The sequence below is a fragment of the Silurus meridionalis genome, chromosome 18 (genome assembly GCF_014805685.1).
Source record: "Silurus meridionalis isolate SWU-2019-XX chromosome 18, ASM1480568v1, whole genome shotgun sequence".
NCBI classification, from domain to species: domain Eukaryota; kingdom Metazoa; phylum Chordata; class Actinopteri; order Siluriformes; family Siluridae; genus Silurus; species Silurus meridionalis.
In genome coordinates, this window is record NC_060901.1 from 14,578,971 (window position 1) to 14,598,512 (window position 19,542).

At 39.2% G+C, this 19,542-nt stretch overlaps 1 protein-coding gene and 1 long non-coding RNA gene across 3 annotated transcripts in view; one reads left to right on the top strand and one right to left on the bottom strand.

The window, feature by feature from the left end:
* Nucleotides 1-6,525: 6,525 nt before the first annotated feature.
* gata3 (GATA binding protein 3) overlaps nt 6,526-19,542 on the bottom strand; it is an 18,703-nt gene continuing 5,686 nt past the window's right edge. The window contains exons 2-6 of one of the 2 annotated variants that reach the window (XM_046873393.1): nt 18,212-18,606; nt 16,134-16,697; nt 13,056-13,201; nt 10,317-10,442; nt 6,526-8,004 (exon numbers count right to left, since the gene is read on the bottom strand). In XM_046873393.1, the coding sequence (XP_046729349.1) occupies nt 7,714-8,004; nt 10,317-10,442; nt 13,056-13,201; nt 16,134-16,697; nt 18,212-18,440 (1,356 nt within the window). In that variant the 5' untranslated portion in view covers nt 18,441-18,606 and the 3' untranslated portion in view covers nt 6,526-7,713. Of the gene's footprint in view, nt 8,005-10,316; nt 10,443-13,055; nt 13,202-16,133; nt 16,698-18,211; nt 19,012-19,542 lie in introns of those variants that run through there. The other variant, XM_046873394.1, reaches the window with a different exon arrangement.
* Nucleotides 13,457-18,285, top strand: LOC124401247. Its single transcript, XR_006928547.1, has 3 exons — nt 13,457-14,533; nt 15,390-15,461; nt 18,149-18,285. It is a non-coding gene; the product is annotated as an uncharacterized LOC124401247 (long non-coding RNA).

Sequence of the window (19,542 nt, forward strand, 5' to 3'; positions counted from 1 at the left end):
CCGTTTGATTCTTTATTCTTGATTCACTTTACTAGGACTGCTAGGCATGTTTATACACACAGAAGTCTTCTATTTATAAATGATTACTTATCAATGATTATTTTTATGTAAGTCTAATTATGAAAAGGATTTTGTTGAACCCTGGAAATGTCCTAAGAATAATATGTAAATGTCAGACATGCTTAATAAAACCATGAATGACATTCACTCAATAAACAAACTTGTCTTGATAATTTTTTGTTTTGTTTTGTTTGGCTTTTTTGTAGCCAGTGCTATCGAAGACCTAAACACAGCCCTGTGTTAAGACCAATTAGATTGCTGAATACTTTTTGAGTGGGGCGTGAATGCGGTTACGTGGAAAACTGGTTGGGTCACATGTTAGAAACCGTAGTGGTTTTGTTTGGTTTGGTCTATACGCACGTGCCTGTGATTAAAATAGTTCACAGCTATGGAAGTTTTGTGCATGTCTGCAGCACGTGACTTACCTATAACCAAACCAATCCAACCAGCAGAGTAACCACCAACACGGCTATTATTTGTTTCATTCATACCCTTTTCTCTATGCAGCTTCCTTTAACCACTTTATCTCCTAAGCCCATCTTTTATATGCAAGTGTTTTTATCATTCCAGGAGGTTGCAGTTACAAAAAAGAGATTAATATGCAAATTTGAGCAAAAGAAAAATTTGGGTAATTCGGTAATTTGGAGGTAAACATATTATTCAAGGTTATAATTACCAAAAATTATCTTCCAGCAAGAGCAGGGAGGAAAACTTGTGATTTTGGCAGTTAGAAAAAGATCAGTGCTTGTCTCTGCAACTGAAAACATGCAGTGACATTATGTGATTTGCATGAGAAATGTCCAACAGGCAAATAACATGCCTTACTTTGTACTCAATAAATATTCCGATTTGTGATCAGGGCACTGGAAGGGGATTTGTGTTGGGAGTGCTGGAATTTTAAGCTGTATTCTTTAAATGTGATATGCACTATAACATTATGCATTATAGCTTTGGTCATTTTTGGTGCTTCATTCATTCAATTTCTTTTTGTGTCATTATGAGTGAGATGTGCTTAAGTAATTACCTGGTACTGTACCTAGGTGACTTTAGTGTGCTTCAGGTTTTAAAAAAAATACAAATATATAAAATACAAATGAAATAAAAACCGTTATTCCTGGCAAGAAAAAACTAATTACATTAATTACATTTTAAAGTTTGCTCATTGATTTGATTTATTTCTGTATTTATTATATGCAGCCAAAAGCCTGAGTGGACTAAATAAACGTAAATAAAAACCAGATCAAATATAATACAACAATTTTTATCACAAATGATTTTATTTTGACAAAAACCTTGAGTGAACGGTAGAATCTATAAAACAGTGACATGAATTGATTAGCATTTGGTGTGTCACCATTCTTTTTTGATGACAGTGTGCTCTCAAGCTCATATGAAGTTTTTGTAAAATTTTCTGAGCAATTTTACTTTCCGTCAGTGTTGTACCGTATGAACATATGCTTCAGTAGAAGAGATTAAACATGAGAAACGTCTGACCTTTTGTACAAAGCAGTACAACATGTTCAACTCGCTCAATATCACACAATGGCTTACATGTGAAATAGTGAAATTCGGAATATAACATTTTTGTTATTGAACATTCACTTTCTTTGTTTTAAATATACCAAAAGTTAATTAAAAAACCTGTTTATTTCAATTTGTTTAACAAAAAAATGGTCAGTGTGGTCTTTTGAATCCCACTGTATTAACTGTATATCCACCAGTCAGTAAAATATAAAAATTGGTGGCATCCTAATCGGGATAATTTTTTTTGCCGGGACACACTCTGGATCCACTTCAACCCTAAAAAAATTGCTTACTGAAAAAAGTATGAATGAATAAAACTCTGAAATTAATATACAATTAATTCCAATGCAAATGTTAAGCATAAAGCTACACAATGCTGTAAAAATGCAAAAGGGTGTGATGTGTGATCTATGAAACGCTGCATATCTTTTCTTTTTATATTAGGACATAAATGTCACCATTCCGCAACAATAAACCCCTTTCCTTAATGCAATGAGGATACAACCCCATGACACCAACACTTTTCAGGTCATTTAGCACAGTAAGGAATCTTCCTTATTTGACTTGATTGTTCGAACTCACTTCCCCTTCAAACTTCCACTTGCAGTCCATTTACAAGGCTGAACAAACTTCCCCTTTGAGAACAACACTGTGTAATGCTCTTGGGTGTACATTCTCCAGGAGGCCTTGTTCTGTAGTATAATCTATACAGCATTGTCAGACACAAGAATGGAGGCATCTTTGTTCCTTAGTCATCTTTTGTGAATGGAGGTGTGTTCACTATCTTGTACCCAGAGTAAACTATTTAGTTCAAAGATGAGAATAGATGGATATGAGTACAACATTAGCAAGGGTTTTCTACTAAAAGCACAATTTTCCCTTTTCTTAAAAAAATATATGCAAGATGAATATAAATATGCAAGAAATCATATCTCATATCCCATGGGAAACCAGAATGACTTTGCTGATAGAAATCGAAACCTGTAAATGACAGAATACCTTTTGGGGAATCACTGGCTCTTAGATTTTATGATAAAATAACTTTCACTTGTCAAGTGTTCAGCATTGCCTGAGTTAAAAAATGGACAATGTCAGCTTCATAATTTCTTTAAAACAATGTGACAAAACCAATGCAGCACTGACTTACACTCCACTTTTTGGGTATATTTGGAAAAAAACACACATTTTATGAAAACGAGTGAGATTTTGACTGATAAAATCAGTGGAAAAAGCATAATTAAAAAAATACCATTTGTAATGGTGGGTCTGTTTCTTGTGATCTTGTGGCTTTCTCACAAAATGATTCATATTCATGTTCACCACAGTCACTCTTAATATGTTCTTGTATTTACTTGTGTGTATTACATTTTCTGTCTGTAGATGAATAATTGTAGTTTGTTTTCAGCAGCATTTTTACATATACATGTTGTTGATGGGATGTTGCAAGAGATACTGTGTGTGTGTGTGTGTGTGTGTGTGTGTGTGTGTGTGTGTGTGTGTGTGTGTGTGTGTGTGTATGCTTGAGTGAGAAAAGACAAGCAGCAGAAGCTGATAAGGCTCTTATTTCTGACACTGAGATGTTGCAACATGGGCACATGTGCATACGATTGCACATGCTCCGAAACGTTCACGTTACATATTACACGAATGAGTTTTCAAAAGCTTGATTATGAGCATGTCAGGTTTAAGAAAGTGCAGTAATGCAATTGAAATGCTAGTTAGCAATTTTAAACGCAATATGTAATTTATAATATGCCTCTTTAGTTGCTAAATAGTTGCTTCAGTGGTTAAAATTTGATGCCTGGAAGCTTCGATTCACAGAGCTGACAGTTTGAGAGGGGCTGCTAACCTTTAATCAAGTGCTTAGCTCTTAACCTGCATTGGATTTTGGATAGCTATGCTAACTGTCACTGAGTTTATGAGCACAATGGATTGACAAACAATGTGTTCTCTAAAAGTTCACCAGAGTGCAATACTCAATCAATCAGTGACATGGTGTTAATTTATGTACGATATTCTCGATCATACGATTCTCGGAAAAAATGTACAGTGGAACCCGGTTATCTCGACCTCGGTTACCTCGACAACCCTATTAAGTCGACGTTTTTGAAGTGGAACCGCCAAATTCTCGCTTTTTCTTAGCATTTTTTATCGGTTATGTCGACTTTTTTTTATGTCGCCGAACCCTAATATCTCGAGCACAAGGGGGGAGAAATTTGCCATTTAACGTCGGTTATCTCGGTGCAGCCGCAGAAGAACTTGCGAAAGTGGCGGAAAAATCAAGGCTTACAGCTGCTACAGATGTTGTATTGTATACTGGTGAATCTCTGCTGTTAGTTAGTGCTAGTGTTCGTAGTGTTAGTATGGGCGCGGCACGGCTTTGGGAAGAAAAGCGCAGCCGTTGAGAGAGTGCCGGTGGGAAGGCACGTACCGGGAAACGCATGAGCGATAACAACGACCGCCGTGAACCAACATATACCAACAATAATGGACAGTGACAGTGTGGAAGTTTAAATAGGAGCTGGTGATGATGCTAAACGAGCACCATATGTGCGCGATTGAAGCCGGGAGCTTCAGAGAAAGCGGCCGAGAAAAGCACCTGACACGCTGAAGGGGGCCGAAAGAGGCCGAAGGGGGCGTGGCAGGTGGATTCCAGACAGATAAACATGTACTGTATGTATTTTTATAGCATGCCTTCATCAAACAAATTGCAGCAACGCTGTTGTGTAAAAAACCCTCCAAAAACACGTGCATGCACATTCTCGTTTATTAACGCACATCATGTACATAAAGAAATTTCAAGCACGTTAATATATTGCCGCCATTTTGATTTTCGTTTATCTCGATCTCCGGTTACCTCGATGCTTTTTGGCGACCCCCTAGGACATCGACATAACCGGGTTCCACTGTATATATTTTTCGGCTTCTCTCGTTAGGGGTCGCCACAGCGGATCCTCCGCACGTTTGATTTACCACATGTTTTTACGCTTAATGCCCTTCCTAACGCAACCCTCCCCATTTATCCGGGCTTGGGACCGGCACTGAAAGTGCCTGGGGTTGGTTCCCTGACCGGGGATCGAAAAAATGGGGGTAAATCTACCTACAAATGGGTTCAACGCCAACCAACAATACATATTACACATTACATTATAATTTTCTGGTAGACACCAGCGCTTTTTGTGAATGAAACCCTATGCTGTTTTTCAAACATTAGCCAAACGTGCACTTCAAATCTTAAGAGTAGTTCGTAGAATCATTTGGAAAAGGTTTGTATACAAATTCATACCTGTAACCTGAAGAGCAATGCATGTGTATAATATGTCGTTTGTTTTTTAGCAACAACCAGGAAGCCATTTAAATTAAATATAAAACGCTGAAGTCTTGTCCTCCACAAACATACCAGTTCAGCATGCCGTGTGTAGAATGTTTTGTCCCTGTACGTTTGAGCAGAAAGCCTAAGAGAAGAGGAAGTTAAATTCAGTGAACTTTTTACACCTCTGCTCATGCCTCAGTTTTGCCATGCACCTTTTTTGGGCCGCTTTTGCCTAAGGCCTGTTTCTGAGTGTTTGTGTGTATGTTTTTAAAGGCAGTTGGCCAGACTGTGGTCTGGATGCAGTTCCTCTTTTCTCTCTGCATCGAGTGACTCTCAACAAGCTGCCATGCAAATACATCAAACCACGACTTTGTCCCCAAAGCAGTGCGGCTGACGCGCAGTACTCATTTTGCAACTTCACATGTTCCCGCCACTTGCATTCTACACTCTAGAATCCCTCTATCTTTTCCTTCGCATCAGCCGCGGGATATCCATCCTTTCTTTTGTGGTTACTGTATTATATTGGCCTTGTGGAATATAAGTTACTGTGTACTGAATAAACAACATTACTCGGGTTCGTTGTGTGGTTACATGAACCGTGCTCCCATATAGCAAGTGTTTGATAATCAAACCTGAAGGCCTGAGGCAGGCTTGTTCTTACAACCCATAAAAGTTAGTGGACTGAAGTCTATGGCTGTCTACAATGGAACAGCATGCACTGACCTCACGACCTCCCAATGATCCACTGATCAAAGTCAGCCCAGGAAAAAGGTTTCCTCTCGGTGTACGACCCATTTAAACTCAGCTTTAAACCGCATTAGCTGCTCTGCGGCCATATTGATATTAATGGACATTCCTTCAGGGGTTACCGAATCGAACTGGCATGCGGAACCCAAGTTCCTGCATCCCTCGCACGAAAGCCGAGTGAAACGACTGTGTGACTCATGATGTTTAAAAAGTTAAATCCTTTCATTGTGGCACTACATGTGACTCTTGCATTCTTTATTTTAGGTCAACTGTTCAGGTCGATGTCTGGTAAGTTTCTCTATATAAGCTCTCAAACGAAAGTACAGCGTTTCAAACATCACACCTCAGAACAGGATGCTATCGATTAAGGATGAGTCAGGGGAGAAAAAGACATCCGCTTGAGCAATCTGTCACTGAAACACTTTTTAATCTGCAGTTACATTTTTTTTCATTATATAGTTAACAGAGTTATTTATTGCTACATGTCAGGAAGTGCGGCTGCGTTTCATGGGTCTACCTTTCACCAACCTGGCCAATGCATATGTGTTCACCAGTGTGAATGTGTGTGTGTGTGTGTGTGTGTGTGTGTGTGTGTGTGTGTGTGTGTGTGTGTGTGTGTGTGTGTGTGTGGTGTAGGTGGGTAGGCGTTTTGTGAAACACTAAAGTAGCATTAGCATGGCACATTTTATTTCAGGCCTTCCGATTAGCATTGGGCCTCAGCGTCTACAAGTACACAGATGCCTTATGACTAATATCACACTTAAGAACTAACTCTCTCTCTCTCTCTCTCTCTCTCTCTCTCTCTCACACACACACACACACACACACACACACACACAAGTAGATGTGAAGACAAAAGAAAGACCACTTCCTCAAATGTATGCATGACGTGAACAGAGATTAAACTAGTTTATTATTTTCAAAGAGGGGGAAAAAAATTACGCAACAAAAAAAGCAAGTCTTTTTTTACACTATTGATTATTAAATTTGTACAACCATTCAGTCTGCATTACATAAAGAAATAATTCTACATCTTTGTTTCTTTCGTATTTTTGGTACTCTGAATTATACATACAAATAACAAATACAGGAACTTTTTTTTCACAATGCATATAACCTGGGCCAGAAGACAGTCTTTAAGGTGAACAAAACAGGTGGTCGTGTGTAATAAGAGTGAGTGAGTGAGTGCGTGCGTGCGTGCGTGTGTGCGTGTGTGTGTGTGTGTGTGTGTGTGTGTGCGCGAACATAAACCGATTGCCAAAGACCTATTACACATCCAGAAGAGTAGCTGGCAGTCAGAGGAACAGACCTGACTACACAAGCGTTAATGCATTACACACCATTCCATTACACAGAGAGCCCACATTCCTTTATTCTCACTTATTTTCATTCCGTCTCTGTCTCGTTCTTTACAAGGAAGAGCCGCTAAAACGTCCAGCTTCGGCGTCTTGTCTTTCCTCCAGGTTTAAGTCGTACCCTTCTTGTCGTTAGCTGCCCTTGGACTTTTCTTTCCCCCGCTTCATGTAAGTCTTTTTCTCTCTTTGAAAAAGTCTTTTAAATGTACTGTATTTCATACAATTTGTACAAATATTATGCAAAGTCTCTCCTCTGTGGTTTTCGCACATCATGGAGTTCAAATCTCTCGTTTGAAGAAAACCAAAGGATAGCACGATGAGATGGAGGGATGACTGACAGGATGGATGGATAAATGGATTGAGGGGTGGATGGATGGATGGATGGATAGATAGATAGAAGAGGGTTAAAACTTTCTGCTTCACCTTTGGGTGTCTGTGCGACGAGAGAGGGAACCTGTACACAAGTAATGGTGGTGACGTAATAAGATTAACAACGTAAGCAGGCTGTCAGGATGGAGCATGAAGAAAGTCTCTCTCTTTCTCTCACTCTCTCTCGTGTTCTCTCTCGTGTTGGTGAGAAGTAGGGGCGTACAAAAGTTTCACAGGGCTCATAGCAGTCGTCTGTGGGCCAGGAGAGAGCAGGTTGAGGGGTTGAGGGTCAAAGGTTGAGGAGTTGTGGTTGAGGCTGAGGTCACGGTCAGGGTTGGAGGTAGCCTAACCCATAGCGGTCACCATACTGGAGGGGTGGTGGGGGGCAAAGGGCAAGCTGGAGGAAGGGTGCATGGGAGTGGGCGTGGTCAGCATGTGGCCTGAGTGCGAGAAGGGCGGGAATGAGGTCATGTGACGCGAGAGGGCGGCCGGGCTGAATGAACTGCTCTTCTCCATCAGGCTCTTCGAGAAGTCGTCCATGCTGTCTTGTGACTTTTTGCTTTTCTTGGACTTGCTCGACATCTTCCTGTTGCGGGTCTGGATGCCTTCCTTCTTCATAGTGAGTGGTCGGTTGATCTGTGATGAAAGAGAAATGGGTGGGTGGATATTTGTTAATACTAGCGAAAATTGAAAAGAAGACAGGTGCTATATATATATATATATATATATATATATATATATATATATATATATATATATATATATATATATATAATACCACATAAAAAACAGCACTGTTCAGATTTTGACCCACAATTCATACTAACAAAACAACGAATCATGCATTATTACAGATGCCCAGTATCTCCCAATCATAGTGCCCAAAATGCTGCATATAATACTTTGCTTGTTTCAATCATGCAGCTTTGCTGCTTTACTGTTTCAACTAATTCCCATTAAATTTGGAACGTTACACTTAAATTGTCACTTGCTGCTGATGTTTGAATTGAATATCATAATCCTACATAAGATATGAATGGCTACCTTTAGCACTCGATAGCATGAAGGCCACATCAGTCTGCAGCATGTCAGTAAAAACAATTTGTGAATGCATTTACATGCAGGCAGTTTCCAGACAACTAAAATGAGTTGTATATGAGAATAGACCAGACTGTATAGACTATAGTGTGAGAATAGTCTAGTTATATAGGAACTATAGTAAATTATAGTGTGAGAATCGTCTAGTTCTTTGTAGAAAGTTAGAACTGTTACATCAGTGTTCTTAGTGTTGGGATTTAGATTTAAAAAATGGCAGGTTTTATGTAAAAAGTTTCTGCTGAAGTTAAGGTTATTGTTAGATCAGATGGCAGTAATTATCTATCATTAATAATAAAGATCTGTGTGTTTGTATATGTGTGTGTGTGTGTGTGTGTGCACAGGCTTCAGTGTGTCAATTCATATCGGCACCAAGCTGGAATTAACTTTTGATTCTCTGACACCAGGCACGGCTGATGCCAGGCTTGCCAAGGAAAGAAACCCCAGACTCTGGCTCAGTAAACACGGGCACAGTGGCACTGCCATAACACCTCACTCTCCTGCCAGCCAGCATCACCATCACAGAATTGCACTTCTTAGCCTTTAGGTCTCTCTCTTCTACTCTCGCTCTTGCACTGCTACTGTCTCTTTTGCACCCTCATTCTTCCTTTTTGTATTGTCCACAAAAGCTCGGTTCTGGCCTCCTTCACTTCACAATGTTTAGAACAACATATGGACAGATCTACTCTCTATTTCTCTCTCTTTAAGCTAAAGCTAGATGCTTATATTAATATGTGTAAGCGCCTTAGTGGATTCTGTGTGCAAATATCACAAGCAAATATATAGCGTTTAAAATGTGTATTTGTCCACATTGAACACGAAACAAATATTAACCAAAACCAGTAACCAAACCAATACTAATATCCATCTATATGACAACAAGGGCTAGATTAGCTTTGTGGCCTTCTCTGGTCCTTCAGTGCTCAGTAGATCAGCTATGAGTATTCTGCATACTGATTGCTTTAATCGCACTACAATAATCAAGCAGAGACACATACAAGTGTGATTTCACTTCGATAATTGTACAAGTAAAGCAGAGCAAGATGTTACAGACACCAATGTTGATCAGCCTGATGTAAGTATTACTCTGTGCTATGTATCCTTGACCGTCACATCAAGCGCATACACACTGTGGTTACTATACATACACTAACCACTGTGCTAACACCACCATCCGTACTTTACTCCAAAAAGACTCAGGGTGACCACAACCCTTAGTGTGAAACGTTTCAGAACAAAGCCAGTGCGACAAACACACGCACACACACGCACGCACACACACACACACACACACACCAGTGCAAGGTTTCATTCTCTCATAGAGTTTCAGCGTGCCTTTGATAGAGGTTAAGGTTAAGAGAAGAGAAACAGAAGGTTCAGTGAAATTTAAGATTTTTTTTCAAGACCAAAATATAACTCGTTCCGCAAACACGCCGTCTGCTCGGTCACATCAGATGATTATTTCCATTGTAGAAATATTCGTTTCTGTTAGTTGACCCTAAGCTTTAGCTGATAAGAGTCGTCCAAAAACAATTACAAGTGCAATAATATGGTGTAATAAAGGCTACTGCAACAAACTATGACCCTGTTGTTCCAATAATAGAAATACAAAATAATTATCATTATAGTAATCATGATAATAATAATAATACTCATTTTCCTTATGTTTTTATTCACTTGATTGCTGGAGTGGGAATAGTGGAATATGTGTGTGTGTGTGTGTGTGTGTGTGTGTGTGTGTGTGTGTGTTTAACGATCTTTTATGCGGACTTGTTATTAAAGACAAGTTTCCAAGATGTCGAATGTAATCATTCAGGAAAGAAAGATCAGATCAGACCGGACCGGACACTTACATTGTGCAGTTTAAAGTAGAGGCCGCAGGCATTGCACACCGGGTCACCGTTGGCGTTTCTCCTCCACAGCGTCGTTGTGGTCGTTTGACAGTTTGCACAAGAAGTTCCCGCTCGCCGTGCGGCAGACTGCAAAAGTCCCAGAAAAAAAGACAGATCAGACTTGACTTGGTGACCTGTGCTACAAAACCTCAGTACTTATTAACCAGTGTTCCAACCATATGTGACCGCATATTAACCTTTTACGCTGCATCGTTTAAACCGTTTCATCTAATGGATGGCGGACAATTTTTTCTGTGATGTAAAAAAGGGCGCTGAAGGAATAAAGTGGCAAAGAAACTTCGAACAGCCGTCCCTTGGCTGTGCTAAAAATATCTACCCTTTAAATGCAAATATTTATGAAAGGGCATAAAAGCGTAGGCTTAAATGGTGACCATTAAGGCTGATGAAATTTTCCTGTTCGGCAGAGAGGTTAGCATTAACGGCGGGGAAGACGAAGCTCCTGTCTCATATTTAAAACAATCACGCTGACAGTTTATTCAATTAGACCCGGCGTAAATTTCATTCCGCGTCACTCCGCGTTGCCCACAAATAGCTTTTCCATGGGCAAACGCACTCAAAGATGGATTTATATTCATGTTGCATGTTTTCATGCTTTTCCACATCGCGGAATCTTTCGCTTTCTGTTTTCCTTTAGGCCCACTGTATACATAACTTCGTCTTCTTAATACAAACCATCTGTTCTAGTCTTCGCTTCATTTTGCACAATGGAGATCGATTTTTCGAAACTACAATCATTAAAGATTATCGTAAATAAGTTGACGGAATATGGTGTTGTAAAAAAAAAAAAAAATATGATATATATATTGATATATATATATATATATATATATATATATATATATATATATATATATATATATATATATATATATATGTACTGGGAAAATAAAATTAAAAAATGGACCAGAAATATATGGGAAAGTCAACACACAGTCTTATTAGTGTTTCCTTTAAATGAGTAGCGAAGGGGAAAAAAATTTAAAGCTAGCAAGGAAAGCCTTCACTACTCTGTTTCACATAGCTAGGAAGGAATCATAGTAGTATACCCCAACATTTGCTCTTTTCATCCCCATTCTGTCTGTCTCTCTCATGCACACACTCCCTCATTCTCCCATACACCCCCTACGCACCCACCCCCTCGTCCCCCTGCCTTCTGAGGAGTCGTGGTGACTCTTGCCCCCTCCGCCTGCCTTTATGTTTAGGCTGGGGACTTTATCAGCAGTGCTCAGATATCCGGCAGCCTTTTCCTGGGAAGTCAGCTTTTTACATTAGAGAGAGAGAGAGAGAGAGAGAGAGAGAGAGAGAGAGAGAGAGAGAGAGAGAGAGAGAGCTGCCAAAATAGAGCTGCCCTCTGACAGTTTCCCCTGCCTTGAATGGGGTATATCTAAGTCTCGAAAGACAGTCTGCATGCAGGGCATTCACCTTTAAATGTCTGAAATATCGTCACTTTTAAATGCCCAGCTTTATTTTAGCTGACATTAAGCATGCCATAGCAATATTCTGATTCAAAACGCTATTAATTGGTCTATTTTAGACACACTATGGTCTTTTTCTGCCACAAATCTACATAGGTCTATACAGTAAAGGCGTACATCACTACCATATCAGTCTTGTGTATTTATTGAGACGAATCTCAGACCACATTTTTCTTTTTACACGTGTCTGATTGTTTGAGATAAGTAGGCCTAATTTGTTTCAGGATCATTAAGGGGACTCAGGAACCGCATTTGACAACGTACATGCGCTAAAACAGTTCTCAGAGCTCAGAGGAGACGAACGTCCATGTTTATGTTTCCAAACGTTTGTTCGGACTGAAATAATATATTATAATGGGCTTCTTACAGTGCACCAGTGTACATATGACACAACTTATTTATACCGCCTAACTTGCAAACAAACCAAACAACATCCTAGTCATATCAAAAGTGATGATGAGTAATGATGCGTAATAATGAGAAATAAAAAGTAATGATGATGTCAGCTGACCTTCCGGTTTAAATTGGGCTATAACGGTTTTTGTTCTATAAAGTGTCTGTGTTATGATGATGATGATGATGATGATGATGATGATTTTTATAAAAAAGTGAATTATTTTATAGTATTTTGATCTGATATGAATATTTTTTCATAATATTCTATTATATTCATCCCATCAGATCAGATCTTATATTTAGTTTTATAGAAATGATATAAAATATTCTAGCAATAGTATCAAATGATGTGTAATAAATGTATTAAAAATTAATTGTGTAATTTATTATACCATTTTACTGTTATATATTGGGGGAAAGGTCACGTGTATGATTTAATAGCGTTTACGCCATAATGCGCTCCTGTATTAGATGGTAGACATGTCTAAAATATAAATAGTCACAGTCCCGGGACACACACACACACACACACACACACACACACACACACTAGGGGTGTGTAAATAGACGAGTTTAATATGTGCGGGCTTTTTAATTAGACCTATTAAAATGAATACGTTTATAATAATAATAATAATTATTATTATTATTATTATTATTATTATTATTATTATTATTATTATTATTATTATATATTTCGTTCTAAGAGATTTTTATTAAAATAATTTGATCCCCATTCCATAATGATTAGTGCATCTACTGAGGCGCATATAATAAGGGAATACGGGAATAAGGAGGAAACGCGTACCAGTCTCCGCTTGGGTTTAATCAGAGGTCGGTTCTGGCCGTTCATCTTGTGGTAAAGTCCGCACGCGTTACACAGGTAATGACCGGTTCCGTCCCGCCGCCAGAGTGGAGTAGACGTGGCTCCGCAATTCACGCATTCCCGGCCCTCTGCACGCACAAAAAAAAACACGTGTATTTGTACAAAATGTAAAAAAACAATTATACAAATAATAATAATAATAATACAAAAACACACACGCACACGAAGCAAAAAAAAAAAAAAGAAAGGCGCGCACATGCAAATAAAAAAACAATGCACATTTTAAATAAATAGGGAATGTAATCAAACATATATATATATATATATATATATATATATATATATATATATATATATATATTCAAATACAGCATATATAATCATTGCGCTTGAGCTGGATATACAGTAGTACAATTTAAAATGAGCAACAACAGCAAGAAAATGTCAAATAATAATAATAATAATAATAATAATAATAATAATAATAATAATAATATCCTGAGAATATCTTTTGTGTTGTACATCCTATAAAGGTGGGGAGCGGTTTGGTTTTTCATTGCGATCTCCGATGTGACGATGTGAATCTTATCAAAAGCATCATAATATTTAGAATAAATACGAGGGTGGCGCTCTGGGAAAAAAATGTGATTCCATTTATTTGGAATAAAGTAAATAAATTGCGCATTATTATTGGGTGATATTTTCATTTCCAGTTCATCAAACAATCTCCCGGGCATCAGTGCATGAAAATTATGGATTGTGTAATAAAAGCATAAGGATGATAATAACAACAACAATAATAATAATAATAATAATAATAATAATAATAATAATAATTGCACTACGTAGTATCTTTGATTTGCATTTGGCTCATTTAGACACCACGTGTAAGTCGCTGTGTGCGTGCGCGCGCCCGCGTGCTCGTGCGCGTGTGCGAGTTCGCGTAATTAAAACTGTAGGCCTCTCTTCCCCTTTTGAGTGACAGTCGGAGCTCCCGCGTTTCGCGCATGCTCGGTGTCACGCCGCTGCACTCGGCTCTGGTCCATAAACCCAGAGAAGGAAAAAGAAAAGAAACTGCATGCCGAATACGTCGGTATGAGATTTAGTGCTGTAGTAAACGGTTTCGTTCAGAGTCACGTACAGGGAAAAAGTTAAAATGTAGCTCTATATTTGTTTTTTGCTTTTGTAACCTTTCCTATTTAGTCAAGAAGACAGCTTGTTGACACTGCTGTGTACAGCCTTATAATAAACTAGAGTGCAATGCGATATAAAATAATAATAATTTAAAAAAAAACGAAAACGGGGAGGAAAAAATCTTCTTTGTCAGTAAGTAGGTGTGGACTGTTTCTGCCTGCACTGTAATATCGCCTCGTGTTGCGCAAAGCTGGTTCCGGGTTTGTGGGCTGCAGCTCGACCACAAAATGAAACATTTCAGGTTTAAGGTCGTGTACACACGGCAGGTGAGTGATATCAACAAACTCAAGTAGGCTATTATCGGCTTTACTGTAGCAAACTTACACACACCACAACAAAACATTTACTCGAGATAACAGAAAAACCCTCATTTATCCAAAAGGTTTCATCCCTGGTCTCGACCACATTCCTTAATTGAACCTATTGAGCCACTTCACGTGACATATCGCGAGAACATAAACCAGGTACTCATATCGCGAGAACATAAATCAGGTAATCATATCGCGAGAACATAAATCAGGTAATCATAGGTTTGTTGGCGCTAATGCTAATAAGAGAGTTTCCTTAACTGGGTTCCTTAAATGATAAACAAATAAAGAAGCTCGCAGACACTAGAATAATAATATTTAATAATTTTAGTCGCTTTTCGACGTGTTTTAAATAATAAACTAATCAATTAATTGACAAAACTCAACGCACTGTAGATAACGAATCAGGCTAGCAGATTAAGAAGAAAACCAAAATTCCAAGATGGAGACATAAACAAATATATAATAATAGGAAATAAATAATAATTATATCATTATAAATATAAATGTATTTTTTCAGATAGTTGTATATGCTTTATTAATTGTCATAGATAGATAGCTAGATAGATAGATAGATAGATAGATAGATAGATAGATAGATAGATAGCTAGATAGATAGATAGATAGATAGATTATTGTTTACTGATGACTATCTATCTATCTATCTATCTATCTATCTATCTATCTGTGTGTGTGTGTGTGTGTGTGTGTGTGTGTGTGTGTGTGTGTGTGTTAAATATATATGTTAAACCGGTTTGTTTGTTGGTGACTAAATGACCTTTTTCCCCACTAATTTCCCTTCGTGTTTGGATAGAGATTCATGCAGCAGCATCCGGCCTCTCCATCAGAGTTTCAGCGCTAAAATAAACAGCGCAGCAGGCTGAACGTAAGTGGATTAGCTTAAACACATAAAACACTGCAGAGACCGGGATCAGAAAAGATGCAGGAAAAATTGCAAACACCAGAAAAAAAATAATAATAGACTAGTCGGAATAAATTGGGCAATGTTTAATTATCCTGCATGATGGACTTAAATCTGCCTTATCACTGGACAACAATAGATTTAGTCTAATGCAGGCATTTAAAGTATTAGATATACACTGTGGAGAAAGCGGGCCAGATGGCTTAACTAATCTATGTTCAAATTGGCTTCTTGATAATTATTTAAATCATTTTACCTTTGTATTGGGGCTAGTTTCTGGTCGAAATAGATTATATAAAGAATATCCATCTTATATTCCAGCATTATGTTTTTCCCTAATGATCACTCAGCATAATCCTTCTTTAAAAAGGCCATGAAAATACCAGACTACATGTTGGTTTGCTCAACACAAACAATAAAAGAGCAGCACACAAGAACGTTGCATTTTGTACGATTTAAAAAAACTAGTGTAAGGTCAGATACCCACAAAAGAGCTCTTTCAAGCCCTGACCCCGGGAGGATGTTTGTGAGGAGGATTTTTTTTTTTTATTCTAACAGACATAAAGGCCATGGTGAAATGCTTTGCCTGTGTTGTGGTTAAGTTAAATCAAAATGGGTAATAAAGCGCACGCCTACCTGAACAGGACCTTGTTTTTGGTCTCGTTTTGGAACCATAACTAGAGGAGGACCCACCTAGCAGGCTGCTGGGTGGGAAGAGCCCCGGCCCGTAATCGGACACATAGGGAGGGTAAGTGGCGATGTGGTGATGCGCAGAAGAGGACGATGCCACTGTGCCTGCTCCGATGGCCATGCCACGGCTGTGGGCTGCATCCAGCTTCATGCCATCGGGCAGCTGGTACTTGAGGCATTCTTTGTCTTCGGGCCGCAGTGAAGAACCAGAGGACTGCGTGGACACGGCTGGGTCTGGGGACACGTCTTTTGGAGGAGTGGGAGGGAATGTGAAGAGGTGAGGGCTGGCATGGCCGGTCGACAGCGAAGAAGAGGAAGAGGAAGAAGAGGCGGAGGATGAGGGCGGAGGAGGGTAGACAGACAGAGGCCCCGGGGAGCCATGGTGCAGCGGTGCTTTGGGAAAATGTGGGCCCAGGTTCCAGGGTGAGGCCCCGTGTGGTCCGATCCCTTTACTGCTCTCCAGCCATGGAAGAGAGCCGTGCAGCAGTGACGGGCGACACACCTGACTACCTGTAAAAAAAAAAACACATACAAACACAAAGGCCTGTTTTAAAAAAACGTCACCAAAGTCACTGTTTTTTATTTTCTTCTTTTTGTGAAAACGCTCAGTTTCACGCCGTTTCAAACCACATGACAAAAAAAAAAACAGGCAGCGGAGTCACTAATAGAGTGCCATGTTTTCAAACCACACTGAAAACCACGAAAGAAATAAAACATTGAGATCTGTTACCAACACATTTAGCGTAGGTAATTATTTAGCCACTGACAAAACCGATTCCAAACATATTTAGTAATATATATATATATATATATTTCATCAACTGACAATAGAGCAAAAATCTTATAATTATTCACAGAAGAATAATCACTTGCTGTCAAATGAACTGCAGCATTTCATTTGAAGTACATTTTGAAATAAAGTATTTAATAATAATTAAAAATAATATTGTTACTGGGGTTTTTTGGGGGCACATTTGAGAATTGTGTTGTATATTGCATTTCTGCGATGCTGAAAGAAACTAATGGAGGGGATTTTACGTGTAAAAAAAATAAAGCTTTAAAATACTTTAACGATACTGCATGAAGAAAGTGTACTTGGGCCTTGAGATTCCCTTTTAACACCTCTTGCATGTCATTAGCTCTCATTATCGAGGCCGTCGATACCAACACTCCTGTTTCAGTATCTACCTAAAGCGCGGGGAAATATCTGAAATAACCGAGATGTATGAAGGAAACAAGCCTCAAACAAAGTCAGGCCTTTTTTTCCTGCATGCACACGACTCACCAATAACCGGCAATAAATTAAACCCTGTAATAGCACCTCGATTTCCTCCACACACACACTCACAATCTTTATATATCTGAGCCGCATTCAGGATATGTGTAAAGTAATGTAAAACAAACGTCAAAAAAACCCTGTTTGTATGTTTACAACGACGCATTATTTTCACACTTTCTTTTCATTTCGATAAAAGAAATTCATTTTATAGAAATACGAATTCAACGTAAATCCAGAAGTGTCGGTTTTGCATTGTATTATTATTGTTTTTTGATATGTATATACACAAAAAGAAAAAGGGCCGCGGAATGATTTTAGGTTTGCAGACTAAAATATGAGCAGACTGCAGAACACTAGAAAGATGTGAAACCAGTGACACACCACTCGAGATAAAACACACTTCTCGAATAAGCTTTGGGTTTTTTCTAGCAGACCTGTTGCCTTTTTTTAAATATGAAATTACTTATGCAGTAATATTTCGTTTGTATAAGTGTAATTTCAGCTTACTTATTATTATATTACACGTTGCGTAATATTCTATTTAAACATTATTTATTATTATTATTATTATTATTATTATTATTATAGATGCATGCACAGACGCGTGTCGCAGTGTTGATAGTTGAGTTTTAATGATATATTTTTATATTATATATGTGATATATTTGTATCTACTCCGTAGGTAAGACTCGGGTGTAAAGACTCGTCTTGGTATTCAAAATGCGAGAAGGCATCAGATGCTCACCGTGCGGTGGAGGATACCTCTGCACGGCCCTGTTCCCGTAGTACGGGTGACCGCTCTGTGAGTCGATGTTGAAGAGCAGATCCATGTCCTCGACCGGATACTGCTGCTCCATGTACGAGTGGCCGAGGCCCGGGTGGTGCGGCTCCGCGTGCTGCCCGTTCAGCACCGGGTGAGGATGATGGTGAGGGTGGTGGCCTATCCAGCGGGTCTGCTCCGCGCTGACTTCCATCGTTTCGTTTTTTTGTTGTGTATTTTTTTTTTTTTTCTTCTTTAGCAAAAGTTCATATATGAATATATACTAATACAAATGTCAAAGACAAATATTTATGAAAGTCCCAAATTCCGTCTCTGGTTTAATCCAGACGTTTGTTTCAGAAGTAACTTCCGAGGATCACCTGCAAGTGAAGAAAAAAAACTTTTACCTTGCAGTCCGGTTTTTTGCTCCTATCATCGGTTAAAAAAAACTGCCCCTTCTTCAGTCACTATGGAGGACTGACCGCTTCAATAATTAAAACATTCGACTAAAATGTCACATGGGACTTACAAGAGAACACAAACAACAACAAAAAAAATGCAAAGAGCGCCCTCTGATAGCGATTTGTAATAAATAAGTCCAGTGTTGTTCGAGTCCTGCTCCAGCGGGGTTATACGGGTTTTCTTTTTTTTGTTTTCTTTTTTTTCGCTCCGTGACGGCGCGCGCGGACTCAACAGGTCGGCTTTCTGCGGAGAGTCTCAGTGCGCGCGGACTCCACCGAAACTTTTAACGCACTGATCAAAATCTCTGTTTGTGCGCAGCGCTAAAGCCTTCTAAACCCCCTCCCCTCTCCTCCCTCCCTCCTGCCCTCCCTCCGTCCCACCTCCTCTCACTTCACTCCTGCCTCTCCGTCTAAACCCAGCACCGTCCCAGCCTAGCTCTCTCTCTCTCTCTCTCTCTCTCTCTCTCTCTCTCTCTCTCTCTCTCTCTTTTTTTTTTTTTTTTTTTTTACAGTGAAGGCATTCTTTAGGATGGCGCCAGGCAGCTCAATGCTCGCAGACAGCTTGTGGCGCGACGCAACTTAAGGAGGGTCTCTCTCTCTCTCTCTCTCTCGCTCTCTCTCTCTTTTTTTTTAAGTGTCATCAGTAGGGAGGGCCACACTGCTCGGACTAATTGAATAAAGTGGGGCCAGGCAGGAAAGATGACCAGGAGCTGGATCTCTTCCTCTGACTCCACACAAACACACACACACACACACACACACACACACACATTCCCATTCACAAACACATTTGGACACTTCATCTCCACACACACACACACACACACACACACACACACGATTTCTCTATTTTGC